We start from the raw sequence: 16,680 nt of genomic DNA on the forward strand, positions 1-16,680 counted from the left end.
GCAATCTACCAAATTATTACCCGGGACAAGGTACTCTGTCTCTTGATCTTGGTTCCTGACAGGGTGCCTTCCTGTTCTTGGAAAGACCCAGGTAGTCATCCATTTATTCCATTCACTCTTCCAGAAGCATCACAGAAGAAGATGTGAAGAGACTGGTGAAGATAATTCTCTTGTCACAGAGCCAGATTGGTGTCCCTTTGGCTCTTACCCCTCTGGGTCAGGAGATCAGCATATCTGCTACTTCCATGTTACAGATTCCTGCTTGACTTGTTTTGGATCCAGGTCGTCTGGATCTGTCTGGCTTAGATCCAAGGATAATTTTATCCTTAAATCCGAGATCTACTCTGAGGGCTCCTATTCCATTTGATCTGGAGAGCTCCCAGAGCTGTAGTCTACCTGTCGAATCTGAAGGGTTTCATTCAACTCCAAAGCTTTCTGAGACATCTGTATACCTCTTAGCCTTGGCACTGAATAGCTCGGCTCACGCTTACACCTTGGATGTTTTGCCCTCAGAGCAGGGGAGGCTTGTGATTCAGACACTTGTCTTCTCAGATCAGATCGTCTCTCTCTCTCTCGCTCTCTGAGTCACTCTGCCTTCGAAGCTGCGAAGAGAGTATTTTCTGCCTCATCAGTTCAGACAGGTCCTTCCCCCTCAGATCCTAAGACCCCTGCCACAATATCTCAGTGTTCAGAGCTTCACTGTCTCCTTCCACAAGGACATGCAGTACCAAAACCCCAGGTTCCTGCTCAGGGAATTGTAATCTCATCTTCTGATATCTCCCCAGAGCACCCCACTGAGGATGTCCCTAAGAAGAGGACATGTAAGAGGAAACACTTAGACTCTGTGGAGGAGTCCATCATTGAAGACACAGATTTTGATGAAGGTGAAAGGGTCCCCACGATCACCTCCTGAAGATGTTTCCTTTGGAGACATCCTTGAAATCCTTAAGCAGAGAGGTGGTTGGATGTCCAGCTCCTCTACATTTGAGGAATCTGTTCTCCTGAAGGCTTTTGGTACTAGACGTTCTACCTCCTGGTGACTCCATCCACCGATGACCTCATTGATTTAATCTCATGGCGGGTGTGGAAGGACCCCGACACCATAAAATCCATTCCTCGCAGACCAGAATAATGGCACCACCAGCTGGTAGACAGTTTTGAAGGAAGGGAGTTCCTATTGCTGCCATAGTCTTTTTGGTGGCCACCAAGAATGAACTTGCGTAAGAAAGTTCCACTGTCCATCCCCCTAACATAGAGTCGCAGGCATTGGATAGATTTGGGAAGCGTGCCTATGCTTCAGTGACCTTCACTTTGATGTCTCTGAATTATGTGGCACACCTTACTAGGCTTCAGAGGATTTGATCAAAGAGTTATCAAATACCCTGTCCGGGTGCTGTTTCTGATGAAGTTCAGTCATCTGTTACTTCTCAACTGACATCCCTACAGTCCATATCCAATTCATCCATGAGGTTGAGTTCACATGTAGCAGAAGGAACCTTAAGGGCAGCAGGTTCAGGTGTTTCCATAAGGGGAAACACGTGCATGTGCCTCGGTGAGTTTGTAGAGCCTTTTAAGTCTTCCTTAGTCAATGCTGCTTTTGATGGCGTGTCTTATGTCTCAAGGTAAAAGACATTCTTTCCAGATGTGAAAAGGATTGAAAGACCCTGTCTGCAGTTTTTCGACTCCTCAAAGAACCTTTTCCAGAAATCGAGATGGTTGAAAAATGTGGTTCAAGATGTCTCAGGTCCTTTTCAAGACACACGTGGAGGAGGTTCCCCCAGAGGCAGAGGAGGGAACTCAAATGGAAAAAGATGCAGCCCTGGCAGAGCAGGTCACAGGAACCAGGGTTCCAGAGAATCTTTTTTTGACAAACGCTACCAGCGGTCCTGAAAGGAGGCCTGATTGTCCACCTCTGGAGGCAGTTGGGTGATGTTTACCCCCACACCAGAAAGCCTGGCAAGATATAACAAAAGATACTTTGGTGCAGAGCATCATTTCCAGAGGATATATTATACCCTTTTCCCTTTCTTCCCCAATCCCAAGGAAAATCCCCAATGTTCCACCCAGTCAGAGGGAGCAAGCAGCAATTCAAATACGAAAACTACTAGAAAAAAAAAGTCACCCAAGAGGTCTCACCAGGCCAGAGAGAATCCAGAACTTACTCAAGGTTCTTTTTAGTGCCAAAAAAAAGAACGGGACAGTAGACTAATCTTGGATCTCTCCAAACTAAAGAAAAAAGTTCGAACAGATGGTTTACAAGGTACTTACGCCAGCTGGGAGCTGGACATTATCAATTTAGAGTACTCCCCTTTGGACTCACCACAGACCCAGGTTGTTTACCAAATGCATGACAGTAGTAGCAGCTCACCTCAGACTGCAAGGATTCCAAGTGTTTCCATATCTAGACAACTGGCTCATTACCGCTTCAACCAGGCATCAACTCATATGTGCAAGAGACCAGGTTCCCTAGACTTGCTGTCATCTGGGGATTACCATAAAGTAAGACAAATCTCATCTGGAACCAACTCATATTTTAGAGTTTGTAGGAGCTATTCTCAATACAAAGACAACCGTTGCTTCCCTTCCATTACTGAGAGTTCACACTATAAGATTTCAAGTCAAAAAGATAATATGCAGCACCTCAATTTCAGCCCGACTGGTCCTTCAGGCTCTGGGATTGATGGCGGCAACAATAACCTTAGTACCACCCACATGCCAGGTTATACATGAGAATTCTACAATGCATGTTAGCTACTCCGTCGTCATTCTTTATCAACCAGTGACTTGCAAGGTAATCACTCACATCTGCAGGAGAGATCTAAAATGGTGGATTCATTCAGACCAGGTTCTACAAGGTGGTCCATTTATTTCTCTTAATCCCAAAGCCATACTTCCCAGCTGAGGGGGGCATTATCTGGGGAACACAGTCCAAGGTACCTGGTCCCGTGAAGAGGCCAATTTGAATATAAATGTTCTAGTGATGAGAGCAGTGCTGTTAGCTTTGCAGGGATTTCAGAATGCTCACCCCTTTGTGATAGTTGCATTACAGTCAAACAACATGTCATTCGTCTGGTACATTAACAAACAGGGAGGAACCAAGTCCTACCCATTATGTCGAGATGCTCTGAGTGTGGCAGTGGACAATCTCTTCCAGCTGCTTTCTTTTAGCATTGCACATTCTGGGGAAGTCCAAAGTAATAGCAGACAAGTTGAGCATGTGCATTTTTCTATCTCATGAATGGTCTCTCTCAACAAAAAGGTTGCAAACACAATCTTCTGACAATGGGGCCAGCGTTGTTGTGATCTATTCACATCTCTCCTGAACAGCAAGTGCAGCAACTACTTTGCCCTAATCCCCCCCATAGGGGGAATGCTCGAGGGATGCTGTACTTCACGATTGCCTCCCCCCCAGGCTCCTTTATGCATATCCTCCCACTCCATTAATTTCTAAATTTCTTCCGAAAGCTGCAAGGTTGAAGAGCAAGGTCATCCTCATTGCCCCTTATTGGCCTCAACAAATTTGATTTCCCGTCCTTTGGCATTACCTGATTCAACCACCTTGGTTTCTGGATCCAACTCCAGACCTCCTGTCTCACCCAACAGGCATGATGCATCCAGACATAGTGAATCTCAGGCTGACTGCCTGGTTCCTCCACTTCCATTAATAGCCAGACAATCTATGCTGTCTTCTCCTTCCATCATATTCTTTTGTTCTCCCTTAGACCTTCCACCAGAAAACTATACTCCAGTAAATGGAAGAGATTGTTTTTTGGGCTCAAAACTGTAATAATAGGAAAAACTAGGAATTTCTAGCACATCTTTTTGAAGAAGGAGCTAGTGTTTCTACTGTTAAAGTACAATTAGCAGCGATTTCTAATTTTCGTGTTGGAATAAATGGCTCTTCTGTAATATCCCATAAGTTGAGCAAAGCTATTTTGAAAGGCAGTCTACTCTGAAGGCCACCCTTCAAAGATCCTACCCCCCCCCCCCATGGGACCTAAACTTTGTGCTGCAGTCTCTTACACAATCTCCCTTCAAACCCTCAGCTGTATCCCATATTGGTGAGTACCGGTTCCAGTATGTTTGAACCTCTGGTCGGTGTGCGCACTGTCTGATCAAGGGAATTTGTGTTAAAAAAGTCCAGAAAATGTTGCGCCTGCGAATATGAGTAGAATATTTTATTTCGTAGTGTAACAATACCCTTTACCAAACTTCACATAGGAAATATGTATGCCTTCCACCTATTCACTTTCCATGATTCTTCGACTGAATTGTAAAGTCCTATATTTATCTGCCTGAATGATCTCCCTAGTTTCCTAGTAAGTTTTTTATATAATGTCCTGCAGATCGTGAAGGAAGCTAGAAAACTGGCTACATTTTTTATTCTGAATTCACAGTCAAGTATTTTCTCCATTTACTTAGTCTATATTTAACTAGGTTAAGGTTGTTTGGTCAAAAGCCGGATGGCCGGATAACAATTTCAGCCAATTCAAAATTGCTGAAGCTGAAGAGGGAAACAGCCCTGTGGTCTCCTGTTTAATATAAAAGGCAAAGGGTAAAATCTCTTTCAGAGAGTCAGTGTTACCAGTCTTTCATTTATTTTCCAATGCCCACTTTATCTATTTCATGATCAGGAAAAATTTTTGGAGCCTGTCCTGTCAGTGGGCAGAAGTCAGAACATAATCCTGAATAGGATGCCAGTATGTTGTAGGGGACATAAACATGCAAGTATGCATGCAACTACACTTAAGGATAATTTGTAGGATTGCCATTTTCCCTGCATCTTGGTTTGTAAGAGGGAAGGAAGGTAAAAGCCTGACCAAACCCCCACACAAACACAGTACGGAAAGGTAGAATGCGCACACACAGTACACCAGATGAGAACTGAACTGGTGAACCATAAACCATGAGGCAGCTGTGCAGACTTGTGTGCCATTGTGTCATGTATTTTCTGTCTTGTTTCAGCCAAATGTGTTCAGCTGCATGCTTGTTGACTGGATGTTTGACTCCGTACTGAGTTTAATGAACTGACTGTATCAATTATTTCAGTTTTAGCCAGCTCTATTGTTATAGAGGTATAAAGGTCTGCCTATGGTTCAGGCAATCTGTTTGACTAGTGGCTCAGGTGCTAGTGGGATCTGCCTGCTTAGCTCTCTTTGAGCAGGGAGAGGTGTGTGCTTGTGAGCACATTCTTCTTAGTAAATTCCACAGTTTATAGCAAAAAACAGGTGTAAGTGGTTGCCTCCGGGGCGGTGTTACATAAAGGTGTGTCATGCATCTGAAAGGCCCATTGCACTTTAACCCCATGGATGTTAACAACCATGCATGGGTGTTAAGGCTAAGTAGAAGACTCAAACTACTCCAGTGGCTGCCTTGGTGATTTCCTATACAATTGACTGAGATTGGGTTTGATGGGGGGGGGCTGGGGGGGTGAGTATAACAAAAAAAAAAAATCAGTTTTGTGTAATACTTACCACCAGCATTACATACACATAATTGCTTCTTTTTTCTGTTACTTATCCTTTTATATTCTAATTCAACAATTCTTGCAGATAATTCTGCACTTAAGATGAACCTACTGCTTATTTTCTTTAATCAGTGGAATTTCATAAGGAAATTAGATGTGAACGCCTTTGAAGTATAGTGACATTAGTAGATTTGAAGCTTCTTTCATAAGAGTTTCTTCTTGATGGCTGTAACTTCTTCAAGATGAGTTTCTGGCCTTTGTATCCAAGGAACCTTAGACATTAATTTCATTTGAACAGTTTACTGAGGGTTTTCTTCCCTTGATATTTGAATAAAAGGGAGAGGGCTACTTATTCTGAATGTGATAAAACAACACAGTAGCTATGTTTACACATACCCCTCAATTGTACAGATCTTTGCAGAATGTTCAAATTGTTGCCTCATATTTATGTTCCTCATAAAATTTTGGTTTTCTGGCAAATCATTGGCAAAGCACTGAGAACTGAAATCAGAAAATAATGACAAGCATTTGAGTTTCAAACTTAATACCATCCAGAAAGTGCATACTAATGCAAAACCTGTTATTCTATCAACTTTCTACGTTTGCAAAACTAATATTTAAAAAAATTCCCTGTGTTTGGGCCTTTGTCCCCCCATTATTTATGGGTTTGTCCAGATTTCTTGCTCCAAGAAGTTGAGGGGTATGTTTTACAGGACATAGCTTTCACAGTATTAAGTAAAGTAGACTAGTCTGTGACACTGAGGCATTGAGACCTGATTACAGTTTAGGCAAACCAGGCTTACCTAATGATCCCATATGCTTTGGAGGAGCTGGCTCAGGGAGGATGGGAATGAGAGGCCTGTTTCAGTTCACTCAGTCTGAAGGTAGTGTATTGGCTAGCTTCTGCTGTTTGAGCAATGTCTGCTGGAGACTGATGGTTAATTTTAAGCAGCACAAATGACTTGCACCCATATATCCAGCATTGCTTTTGTTTTGCCGGTGTGCTTTGGGGGCATAGAAGAAGGACGAAATATTAAAATTCCTTATTTATTTTGATGACAGCCATCCAGCAGCCAACTCTCACCTGACATTGCTGGTTTTATACGTTTGCAAGATTGGGGAAGTGTGAAAGGGTTAGTTGAACTTGGAAGAATGCTGAAGGTTAGACTGGTGAGGGAATAAAAATTTAATAAAGAGAGAGAAAGTGTTTTTCCTCCCGAGCATGAAAAATGTAGGGTATTCCTTCGTAAAACATTATAAAAGTGTATTGTTCACCTGGCAGATGCCTTATGCTACAGAGATTTGAATGAAAGTAGCTTATAAAAAAATAGACTGGTTAATAAAAAATCCAGTTGCTGTTTTCACAAAACTTTTAGATTCAGTCAGCTTTAGTCAACAGTATAGAGTTGTCTTCTCTTTCCTGGCTCAAGGTAGCTTAGATATACACAGTTTTCAGTTTTCCTTCTCACCTTTATGTTGTTGGATTCCTAAGAATTTTGTTCACGTTTTTGTTTGCTTTCATGTTTTCCATTCATTTGACATAATGAGATAAGCAGATTAACATATGTTTTATTCTTCATTGATGATCTGTATACCAGGTTCTTCTGAGTACCATAACCCATGTTGAGCCATAACTTTACTGTTTCCCTCTACCCATACCCAGTAAACCATATCTATTACTCATTTGTCATATGGAATGGAGAGGTGAGTGTTGGTGGCTTTGATATATGAAGGTATTACAGCAAAAATACTGGACGGATAAAAGATTACAATATTTTTTTCAGGTTATACATAAGCATTTTTACCTGAAGAGAGCCGAGGTAATAGGCCAATGTGAAGAGTGGATAGCTGACATCCAGCAGTACAGCAGTGACAAACGAGTTGGCAGGACCATGTCTCACCATGCAGCAGCTCTTAAGGTGAGAAGTGATTAAGCCTTATTTCTAGTTCCCATTACCGTCTATCTGGTATCTTATTTCTGTGACCTGTGCAGGATGTGTTTACATTTTATGTTTTTTTAAATTCAGAATGGATTTAGGTTACCCACTTTATTGTGAATTACCTTTTGTTTCCTGGTGTGCATTATATCTCCAAAAGGAAGAAATATTCTATCATCTTATTTGGTATCTTAACATTATTCTTTTGTAATCTCCTGCAGGTATGGACACTTTTTAAGAGTGGAAAAAATCACAGAATGTGTTCACCATGGATCTTCTTCTTCTTCTTCTTTCAGCTGCTCCCGTTAGGGGTTGCCACAGCAGATCAACTGTTTCCATTTCTTCCTGTCCTCTGCATCTTGCTCTGTCAGACCAACCACCTGCATGTCCTCTCTCACCACATCCATAAACCTTATCTTAGGCCTTCCTCTTTTCCTGTTACCTGGCAGCTTCATCCTTAGCATCTTTTTCCCAATATACTCTGCATCCCTCCTCAGCACATGTCCAAACCAATGTAATCTTGCCTGTCTGGCTTTGTCTCCAAACCTTCCAACCTGGGCTGACCCTCTAATGTACTTATTCTTAATCCTGTCCATCCTCGTCACACCCAGTGCAAATCTTAACATCTTCAACTCTGCCACGTCAAGCTCTGACTCCTGCCTTTTTGTCAATGCCACTGTCTTCAACCCATATAACATAGCTGGTCTCACTACCCTCTTGTAGACCTTCCCTTTCACTCTTACTGGTACTCGTCTGTCACAAATCACTCCTGACACTCTTCTCCACTCACTCCATCCTGCCTGTACTCTCTTCTTCACCTCTCTTCCACACTCACCATTACTCTGAACTGTTGATCCCAAGTACTTAAACTCATACACCTCCGCCACCTCTACTCCCTGCATCCTCACCATTCCTCTATCCTCCCTTTCATTCACACACATATATTCTGTCTTAGTCCTGCTGACCTTCAATCCCCTTCTCTCTAGAGCAGAGCATATCTCCACCTCTCCAGGGTCTCCTCCACATGTTCCCTACTCTCACTACAGATCACAATGTCATCTGAAAACATCATAGTCCACGGGGACTCCTGTCTGAACTCGTCTGTCAACCTGTCCATCACCATTGCAAATAAGAAAGGGCTCAGAGCTGAACCTTGATGTAATCCCACCTCCACCTTAAACGCATCAGTCACTCCCACAGCAGACTAACCGCTGTCACACTACCCTCGTACATATCCTGTACCACTCTTACATACTTCTCTGACACTCCCGACTTCCTCATACAATACCACAACTCCTCTCTAGGCACCCTGTCATATGCTTTCTCTAAATCCACAAAGACACAGTGCAACTCCTTCTGACCTTCTCTGTACTTCTCCATCAACACTCTCAGAGCAAACATTGCATCTGTAGTGCTCTTTCCTGGCATGAAACCATACTGCTGATCACTAATCATCACCTCCCTTCTTAACCTAGCTTCCACTACTCTTTCCCATAACTTCATGCTTTGACTGATCAGTTTAATTCCTCTGTAGTTACTACAACTCTGCACACCACCCTTATTCTTAAAAATCGGTACCAAAACACTTTTTCTCCATTCCTCAAGCATCCTCTCACTTTTCAAGATTTCATTAAATGATCTAGTTAAAAACTCCACTGCCATTTTACCTAAACACCTCCATGCTTCCACAGGTATGTCATCTGGACCAACAGCCTTTCCGTTCTTCATCATAGCTATCCTTACTTCCTCCTTGCTAATCCACGGATGCAGTGTGCATTTTCATTGAAGTTATTGGTCATGATGTGCTCTTTACAGTTTCAGTTCCGTGTTGCTTTAATTTAAAAACAAAATCTATGGAATATTTTTGTAGTGCATAAAAAAAAAAAAAAACAGAAAAACTAGTAGTCTTAAGGGTCTGTATTATAACATTGAAGTTTTTAAACATCGAATGTTATAATATCGAAACCGTAATGTCGAACGCTGAAAACAGCGAAGGTGCAGGACACCGAATTCTTTCCCAGGGAAAGAATTTGGTGGGCCGTTGCTGTGGGCATTCGATATGTTGGAACATTACGAGTCGGGTTCAGGTAAATGTGCGACTGTGTGTAGGTTAGGGTTAGGGGGTGGGTTAGGTGAGTTAGGGTTAGGGCACGGGTCATGTAAGTGTGCGATTGTGTGTAGGTTAGGGTTAGGGGGTGGGTTAGGGTTAGGGCACGAGTTAGGTAAGTGTGTGGTTGTGTGTAGGTTAGGGTTAGTGGTGGGTTAGGTGAGTTAGGGTTAGTGCGCGGGTGAGGTGAGTATGCGATAGTGACGGACCTTAGGGTTAGGGTTGGGTTAAGGTAAGTGGATAGCTAGTAGTGTATGTAAAGTTTAGTTTAGGTTTAGGTGTATGAATTTAAGTGTATGTGTGCAGATTGCTGTTTTTTGTGTGTGTTTGTGTTGTGTGTATGTTTCTCGGAATAGCGATTTCTTTCCCTGGGAAAACAATTTGGTATTCTGACTGTTCAATGTTTTCAGATTTCGGTGTTTGGGGTTCGATATTATAACATTCGATGTTTAAAAACTTCGAAGTTATAATATAGACCCAGTCTTAAAACTTTGTTGATGAGCTCAGTCACAGTAATTTCCAAAAATCATGAAACCCAGGTAGTGTTCCAAAGCAACAAGCCTTTATTCATCACAGACTTGCACTTGGCCCTATATACAACCTTTTCAGTATTACAGTTATCACCTGCTGAAGATTTTACCATCTTTTTAAGATAGGGGCACTCAAGTGAGTCACACGCCAAGTACTCACAGAAAGTGCAGTTAGGTGGCCCACAGGTTTTAGTGCTCATGTCATCCTCGTGTTCCTTATTTTCTTTCCCACATAGCTATGTATGCTTCTGCTCTTTTTGTATACAAAAGTAGGGTGCTCTCCTAAAACCCCTACAAGCTGTTGATTGTCAGTGAGGATGGCCCAGTTCTCCTTAATAATCGGCTTTAATTGTACTGAGATCACAGGTGTAAGTTGGAATGGAACTGTCCTTACTTTTCTCTTCTTTTGGGTTAGGATGGCGTCATTGCATAATTCTACCAAAAGGCCTATTCCACACAGGGTCATTGTTAGTTTTAGAATCCCTAATGGGATCCAGGATTATAATGCAATATGTTTGATTCATATCCTCTGGTTAAGAAATCATTTTCAAGATCATATTTTTGAGAAAAGTGGCCAAATTTGTGGTAATGTGTGCTAATCTGTAGCCTTGTGATTTTGTTATATTGTGCTTAGTTTTTACTGGATGCATACTGTCTCTGTAAAGTAAGTGGTTCACTGTTGTTAGTTTCCTGTGTAAGTTACTAATTAACCTTCCTCACTCTTTATCAATACTGACAGTTATGTCAAGGAATTGCACCGACTCCGAGCTAATGGAAATGGTAAATTTCAGGAAGGAGATGGAGTTACTGATGTAGGGAATAAACTCAGTGAGTTTAGATTTCTCACCTTTACAGACAATAAACACATTGTTAATAAAGCAAAGGTAGCTGGCAATAAATCTCAGGTATTTACTTTGCAGCACAAATTCCTCCTCCTCCTTGCCTATTGGTACATTGGCCAGGCTAGGGGCCATATCTGCACCCATGTTTATCCCCCTCATTTGTTTGTAAGCCTGGCCATTGAAACTGAAAAAAATTGTAACTCAGCACCAAGTCTATTAGCTTTCCCAAGCATTCAGTTTACCCTTGTATATTATTGTTATTTCTGCTATAAACCTGTAGCTGCTTCAATACAGTGTATAGTGCCTCACTGTCACTCATTACCAATATGCTTTGTTCATTCACAATTACTACTTTTATATTTCTTAAAAAAATCTAGTGAATCTAAAATAAAAGATGTGTTCTTTTCAGCATGAGGCTGTAGAATAAAATCTAAGTATATGGCAGTGGCCTCTGATATGGAACCTCCACTTGCAATAACAAGTCTGTAAGAACAAATTCCTGTGCTTGTTAATTTTTTTTTTTAATTTTGTAGTGCATGCAGCGCCATGATTGTACTCCAAAACCAGTAAAAGATAAACGTCTTACATGCTTCTGTAGCACAAGACCATCTGTAACGGCAATGTTACAGTCGGGTGTAAGGGAAGGGATGCAGTCCTGGAATATCTTTCCTCTTATGTCCATGTAATAAACTTATTTAAATTGGAATAATGTTGAAAAACTGACTCTGATTTTTTTCCTTACTTACAGTCTATGCAGCATCACCTGCCAAGCGCTTTGCTAGATTTTAAAGCACTTCGGCTTTTTTTTCTTTTTTTGTAACAAGTAGTACATGGTATAGATAAAACTGTATGCCCTGCAAAGAGTTATGATCTGGTCTCACCAATCATAACCCATTATTATGTGTTCTTGGCATGGATGCCAAGATTCACCTCTCAAGCTTCTTGGCATCCATGTTTCAAACATATAATAATGTGGTTATGATTGAAGATCCAATCATAACCCTCTATTAACTGCTGTCATCTAGACATGAGAGCAGTGATAGTTCATGTCATTTTAAAATGGTCTTATAAACTCGTACAGCATGTGATTGATTAATCATGTGGTGTCCTGAAGCTATTGATCAGTCAGCCCACAGTGTAGTTTGCATGACGCCTTTGAACTTGTTCTTCTACTTCTACTGAAATGACAGAACAATTTTTGTACGTAACTTCTGCCTGTAAAATCCACTAAGTTGCATGTGGGCTTTCTCTTTAGTAACTTCCATTGCATAATGTCTTAGAGTGTGTAAATGTAACTACTCTGTATTACCCAGTCGGACTTTTCCGGTAAATAAAAACAAATAAAAATTAAATTAAAATAAATATTTGACTGCAAGGTTAACAAATATTAAATACAAAGTCGCTGCTTTTTAGTATGTTCCAGTCCACAGTTATCTATCCAAATGGGTATCTTCCCCCATGTGCACCGTAAGTGATCTTCAAATTGCAACTTTTGGTCCCAGTCTATGTTGAAGGAACTGTGTGTAATTGTTCCACTTCCTTGTAGACTTAGTTTGGAAGCTGAAACCCACTGATTTGTTCTGCTTTTAATTACTAAAAACGGAAGACTAAATTATTCCATCTGTTTTATTCTTGTCTTCTGGCGATAGAGAAAAGACTTCTTCTTTCAGCTTTTCCCGGTTAGGGGTCACCACAGCAGATCACCTGTCCACTCATGATTAGTGAACCAGATCAATATATATATTTAATAAGCATGATGAAATATGACCAAAATTCCAACAAAGCTTCCTTAAGTTTTTAAGTACTACAGTAGAGAGACGCTTGTGCCTACTTGCATTATTATTTGGGCCAGAGAGAATTCCTGATCATCATCTCCAGAATCATACTGCCGTTTTCTTCTGAAGTGATGTTAAAAATTCAGAATTGTGTTTTCTGCTCTCTGAGTTTTTAGTTCAGTCTCCTGCCCTTTGCTAAATAGTCAGGCTCTCTTAATTTGGTTTTAGAATTTTTTCTAGGGTGGAGGAAAATGACTTGAATCTGTGCAACTGATAGCCATAATGACCTTCAAATTCAACAGTAGGTAACTTGCTGCAGCTGAAGACTTCTTGATTTTTGATATTTTTTGTAGTATGTGAAACATGCACTTATGTTTAAAATGCAAATAATATGAACTGAAGGTAATGACCTGATACCGGTAATGTTTCAGAAAGTTTTTTTTTAATGTGGCAGTAAATTTATGTTGTAAGTCATGTTAGCAGCAACATTTTCATCCACAATATTTTCTGAGCGTACGGTAGACACAAAGTATAATAGCAGTAATCTGTTAAAACTGAAGTATTCTAAACTCTGTTCCTGTATCGTGACACACCAGCTCATAACTGAACTTTTCACATGCAAAAAAAAAAAAAAAAAAAGTTTTGTTTTTAAGCATACTTGTACAGTAACAAAATGAGCGTTGCCCAGCTCCCATTATGTAGGGCATTATTTTGACAAAGCAAGTCACATTTTTTGTACATCACAAGAGGAATTGTAGCAATAACTCATGTTTATGATTTAGAATACAGCTGCAAATGAACATCAATTTTCCAGCCAGATAAAATGAGCAGTTAGCTGTCCCTGTGAGTGAGTGGCTGTAGCCTCATTCCACAGCCATTAAAGAACAGACTAGCTGTAAAAGAGAACATACTAAACAGTTGTTTCCCTTAGCTTTGTTATTTATTTATTTATTTTTAATATTTCTGACCAGGATTGCTTCATGGCATTGTTGAGTATTTTGTTTCACAAATCCTTAAAGCAACAATTTTAGTTTGTTTTTTGGTAATTAATAACACCTGAGAAAGTCAGTAGCATATGTTGTCATGGCCTCAGTGTCCCCTTAAAAAGTATAATTTGCAATGTCTTTATTTAGGGGAAGTTGTGATATGGATTTCTATCCCTCTTATTGAAAGTGCTAGGACGACACAGTGGTAGTGTTGTTTCCTCACAGCAAGAGGTTCTCTGGTTCGATCCTCGGATGGGGTGCCTTCTGTGCGGAGTCTGCATGTCCTCCCTGTGTTTGTGTGGGTTTCCTCCAGGTGCTTTAGTTTCCTCCCACGTTGGAAAGACATGCATCTGGAGTGTTTCTCCCCAGGCCTCCGCTGAAAATTGACTTTGTTCCAAGTCAGACTTTCCCAGTTAACAAATGTTAAATAAGTAAACAAGAAAACTTTGGCAAGGGGATCATGACGTGGAGAGGCTAGCTTGAAAACTTAGATATTTCTTTGTCTGTTTCTTCAGCTGTCATTAGCCATTTACTTTGCTAAAAAGCTTAAAAAATGAAATATTTACGTTGTGAAAGGTCACAGTACATGGATGCTATTGCAATATACCTATAAGCATCTTTATGCCATAAGGATCAAAAACAGTAATAATGCTCTGTTTAAACACTCTGAGCTTGTAAGTTGTGGGATATTTCTCTGTGGGGACATTTGTTTAGGTAAACATGGGTCACATGGCTGAATTGCAGTACAGTTGCAGAAACATATAGGTTCATATACGATTACTGAGGCTAACAGCTCAAGAGCCCTTACAAGCCTATCCAGTTTTACCCAGATTTTACCCAATTTCCTATCCCTAGAAGAAAGATAACAAGGGTCAACAAGCAGGGTTTTGACAATTTTTACAGACTGCCTCTGCCCATAAGAGACATGCGTGCCACCTCAGGAGTGAATTTGCGATTTCCCATTTATCGGTCCAAATTGCACTTGAAGATGGTCAAGGAAGGACTCTGATTCACGTGAATAGGAAGCCTATTCCAGAGGAGGGGCAATCTGTGGGACACATATCTGTCTTTCCAGCATGATTTATTCATGTCAGAGATCAGGTTTATATCTTTGGAGTAGGTAACCCTTATGCGGTTAGTTTTGCGAATATGCAATGTTTCCATCAGGGCTGGGTCAGAGACCTAGACTTAGGTCTTACACATCATCCCTGTGTAATTGGTAGGAAATTGAATACAGTGATAGAGCTTTTAATCAGTTCGCATATGACATGTTGGTTATACCCCGTATTTTTTGGTGAGAAACCTCAGAGGGTGCTCCAACTCCTGCAGGTGCCTGGCAAGGTACATACCAACGGGTGCATTGTACTCTATTATTGGTCTGATGAGGGCCTAGTACAGTGCTGGTGTGTCATCCTTAGATCTGGATGTCATGCCCTTACTTCTAATCTGAGCCACATAGAAGGATTTCTTCACCACAATGGACACATGGTGGCCAAAGTTCAGATTACTGTGCATCTCAGTACCCAGATCTCTTACCACTGCGTCCACTGTTGGGGGGGGGGGTGCTCCCAATTTTGTAATTTGCAGGGGTATTTGATTTCTTAAAAGGTATAATGCACTTCTTCACCTTCAGTTTCACCACTGGATCCACTGTTAGGGGTGCTATTCATGTTGTAATTTGCAGGGGTATTTGATTTCCCAAAAGGAATTATTATGCACCTCTTCGCCTTCAGTTTCACAGCTGGCTTCACTGTTAGGAGGTGCTATCAATCCACAAATAACATCAAAAGGCACCAAAATTTCACAAAAATCAAGTCCAAGGTACCCAAAAAAATTGAAGCTAGCCATCGGATCCACTTAATGCAGTTTTAATGTAAGACACACGTGTGTCTTACATTAAAACTGCATTAAGTGGATCCGATGGCTGGCTTCAACTTTTTTGGGTACCTTGGACTTGGTGAGGTGCTATTAATGTTGTAATTTGCAGGGGTGTTTGATTTCCCAAAAAGTAGTATTATACACTTTCACATTCAGTTTGAGGCTATGGTTCTGACACCAGTCACTGATCTGTGTCAGACCATTCTGTAGGATATCAACCTCATTTGTGGAGCCAGTGATTGCCCCCAAGATTATATCACCCCAGACGAGACTCGAACCTACAATTCCTGGGTTAGTAGGCCATTGCTTTACCAGTATGCCACTGGGGCCTGGGCAAGTATGGATACAGCAAATTCACTGCAGGCACAGAGAAGCACACATCCCCATGGCCACAACTACATTAACAAAGTGTGTGTGTGTGTGTGTGTGTGTGATAGGGGGCAGTCTACAGATCTACAAATTTGCAGGGAAACTATAGCGCATATTGCATTTTTTAATGTGGAAGGGGAAATGATGTCTGTTGTACTTTGGTGTATAGTGCATGCTTATATAACTACTGCATGCAGAAGTGTGCAGTAGCATAAATGAAATCCTGTACATTGCTGTAGTCACACTTGTGTACCAGTATGTGTTTTAGGTGATGCTCCCCAGACACAATGGTTTTCCTGCTGGGAGTAGCAGGCATTCCCCAGAGCAGGGATTCCCTGCAGGCATCCATTAATTTTGGCTATTGTTGGAACATGATTAGAAGGTCAGAGAGATGCCATCCAAGTAACATCTTTAGCCACAGTTTGCACACTGTAGGTTCTTTGTTAATAACAAACACTGCTGTCATTGTGGTATATATGCAAGGGGAGGCAGGTCTTTACCCCCTGTGTGGACTAGCCATGATAGTATGATTAATTTCAACTCTCTGCACAAGCTATCCCTTCGGGCTTCATACATTTCATCAGAGCAGAACACAGTGACATACAGCTTGAGCAGATCCAGGACCCTACGGTCTTCCAAGGGATTATTCATTTGTAGAGAACTCCCCAAATCTGTTTGCCTGCATTCAGAACAACCAAACTCTGCTCCAGAACTTCTTGCAAGAAATCCTTGAAGACAGATGCCTTTTCCTTCCCTTATAGGGGAATGTTCTATAGCTTTCCTTGATGA

General features: G+C 41.1%; 1 protein-coding gene across 8 annotated transcripts in view; it reads left to right on the forward strand.

Annotated features, from left to right (window-relative positions):
- BIRC6 (baculoviral IAP repeat containing 6) overlaps positions 1–16,680 on the forward strand; it is a 4,524,268-nt gene that overhangs the window by 4,493,762 nt on the left and 13,826 nt on the right. For all 8 annotated transcript variants that reach the window (XM_044058419.1, XM_044058463.1, XM_044058448.1 and 5 more), the window contains exon 73: positions 7,252–7,386. In XM_044058419.1, coding sequence (XP_043914354.1) covers positions 7,252–7,386 — 135 coding nt within the window. The remainder of the gene's footprint in view (positions 1–7,251; positions 7,387–16,680) is intronic.

This window comes from Protopterus annectens, chromosome 1.part2 (assembly GCF_019279795.1).
Source record: "Protopterus annectens isolate FY-2018-M chromosome 1.part2, PAN1.0, whole genome shotgun sequence".
NCBI lineage: Eukaryota > Metazoa > Chordata > Ceratodontiformes > Protopteridae > Protopterus > Protopterus annectens.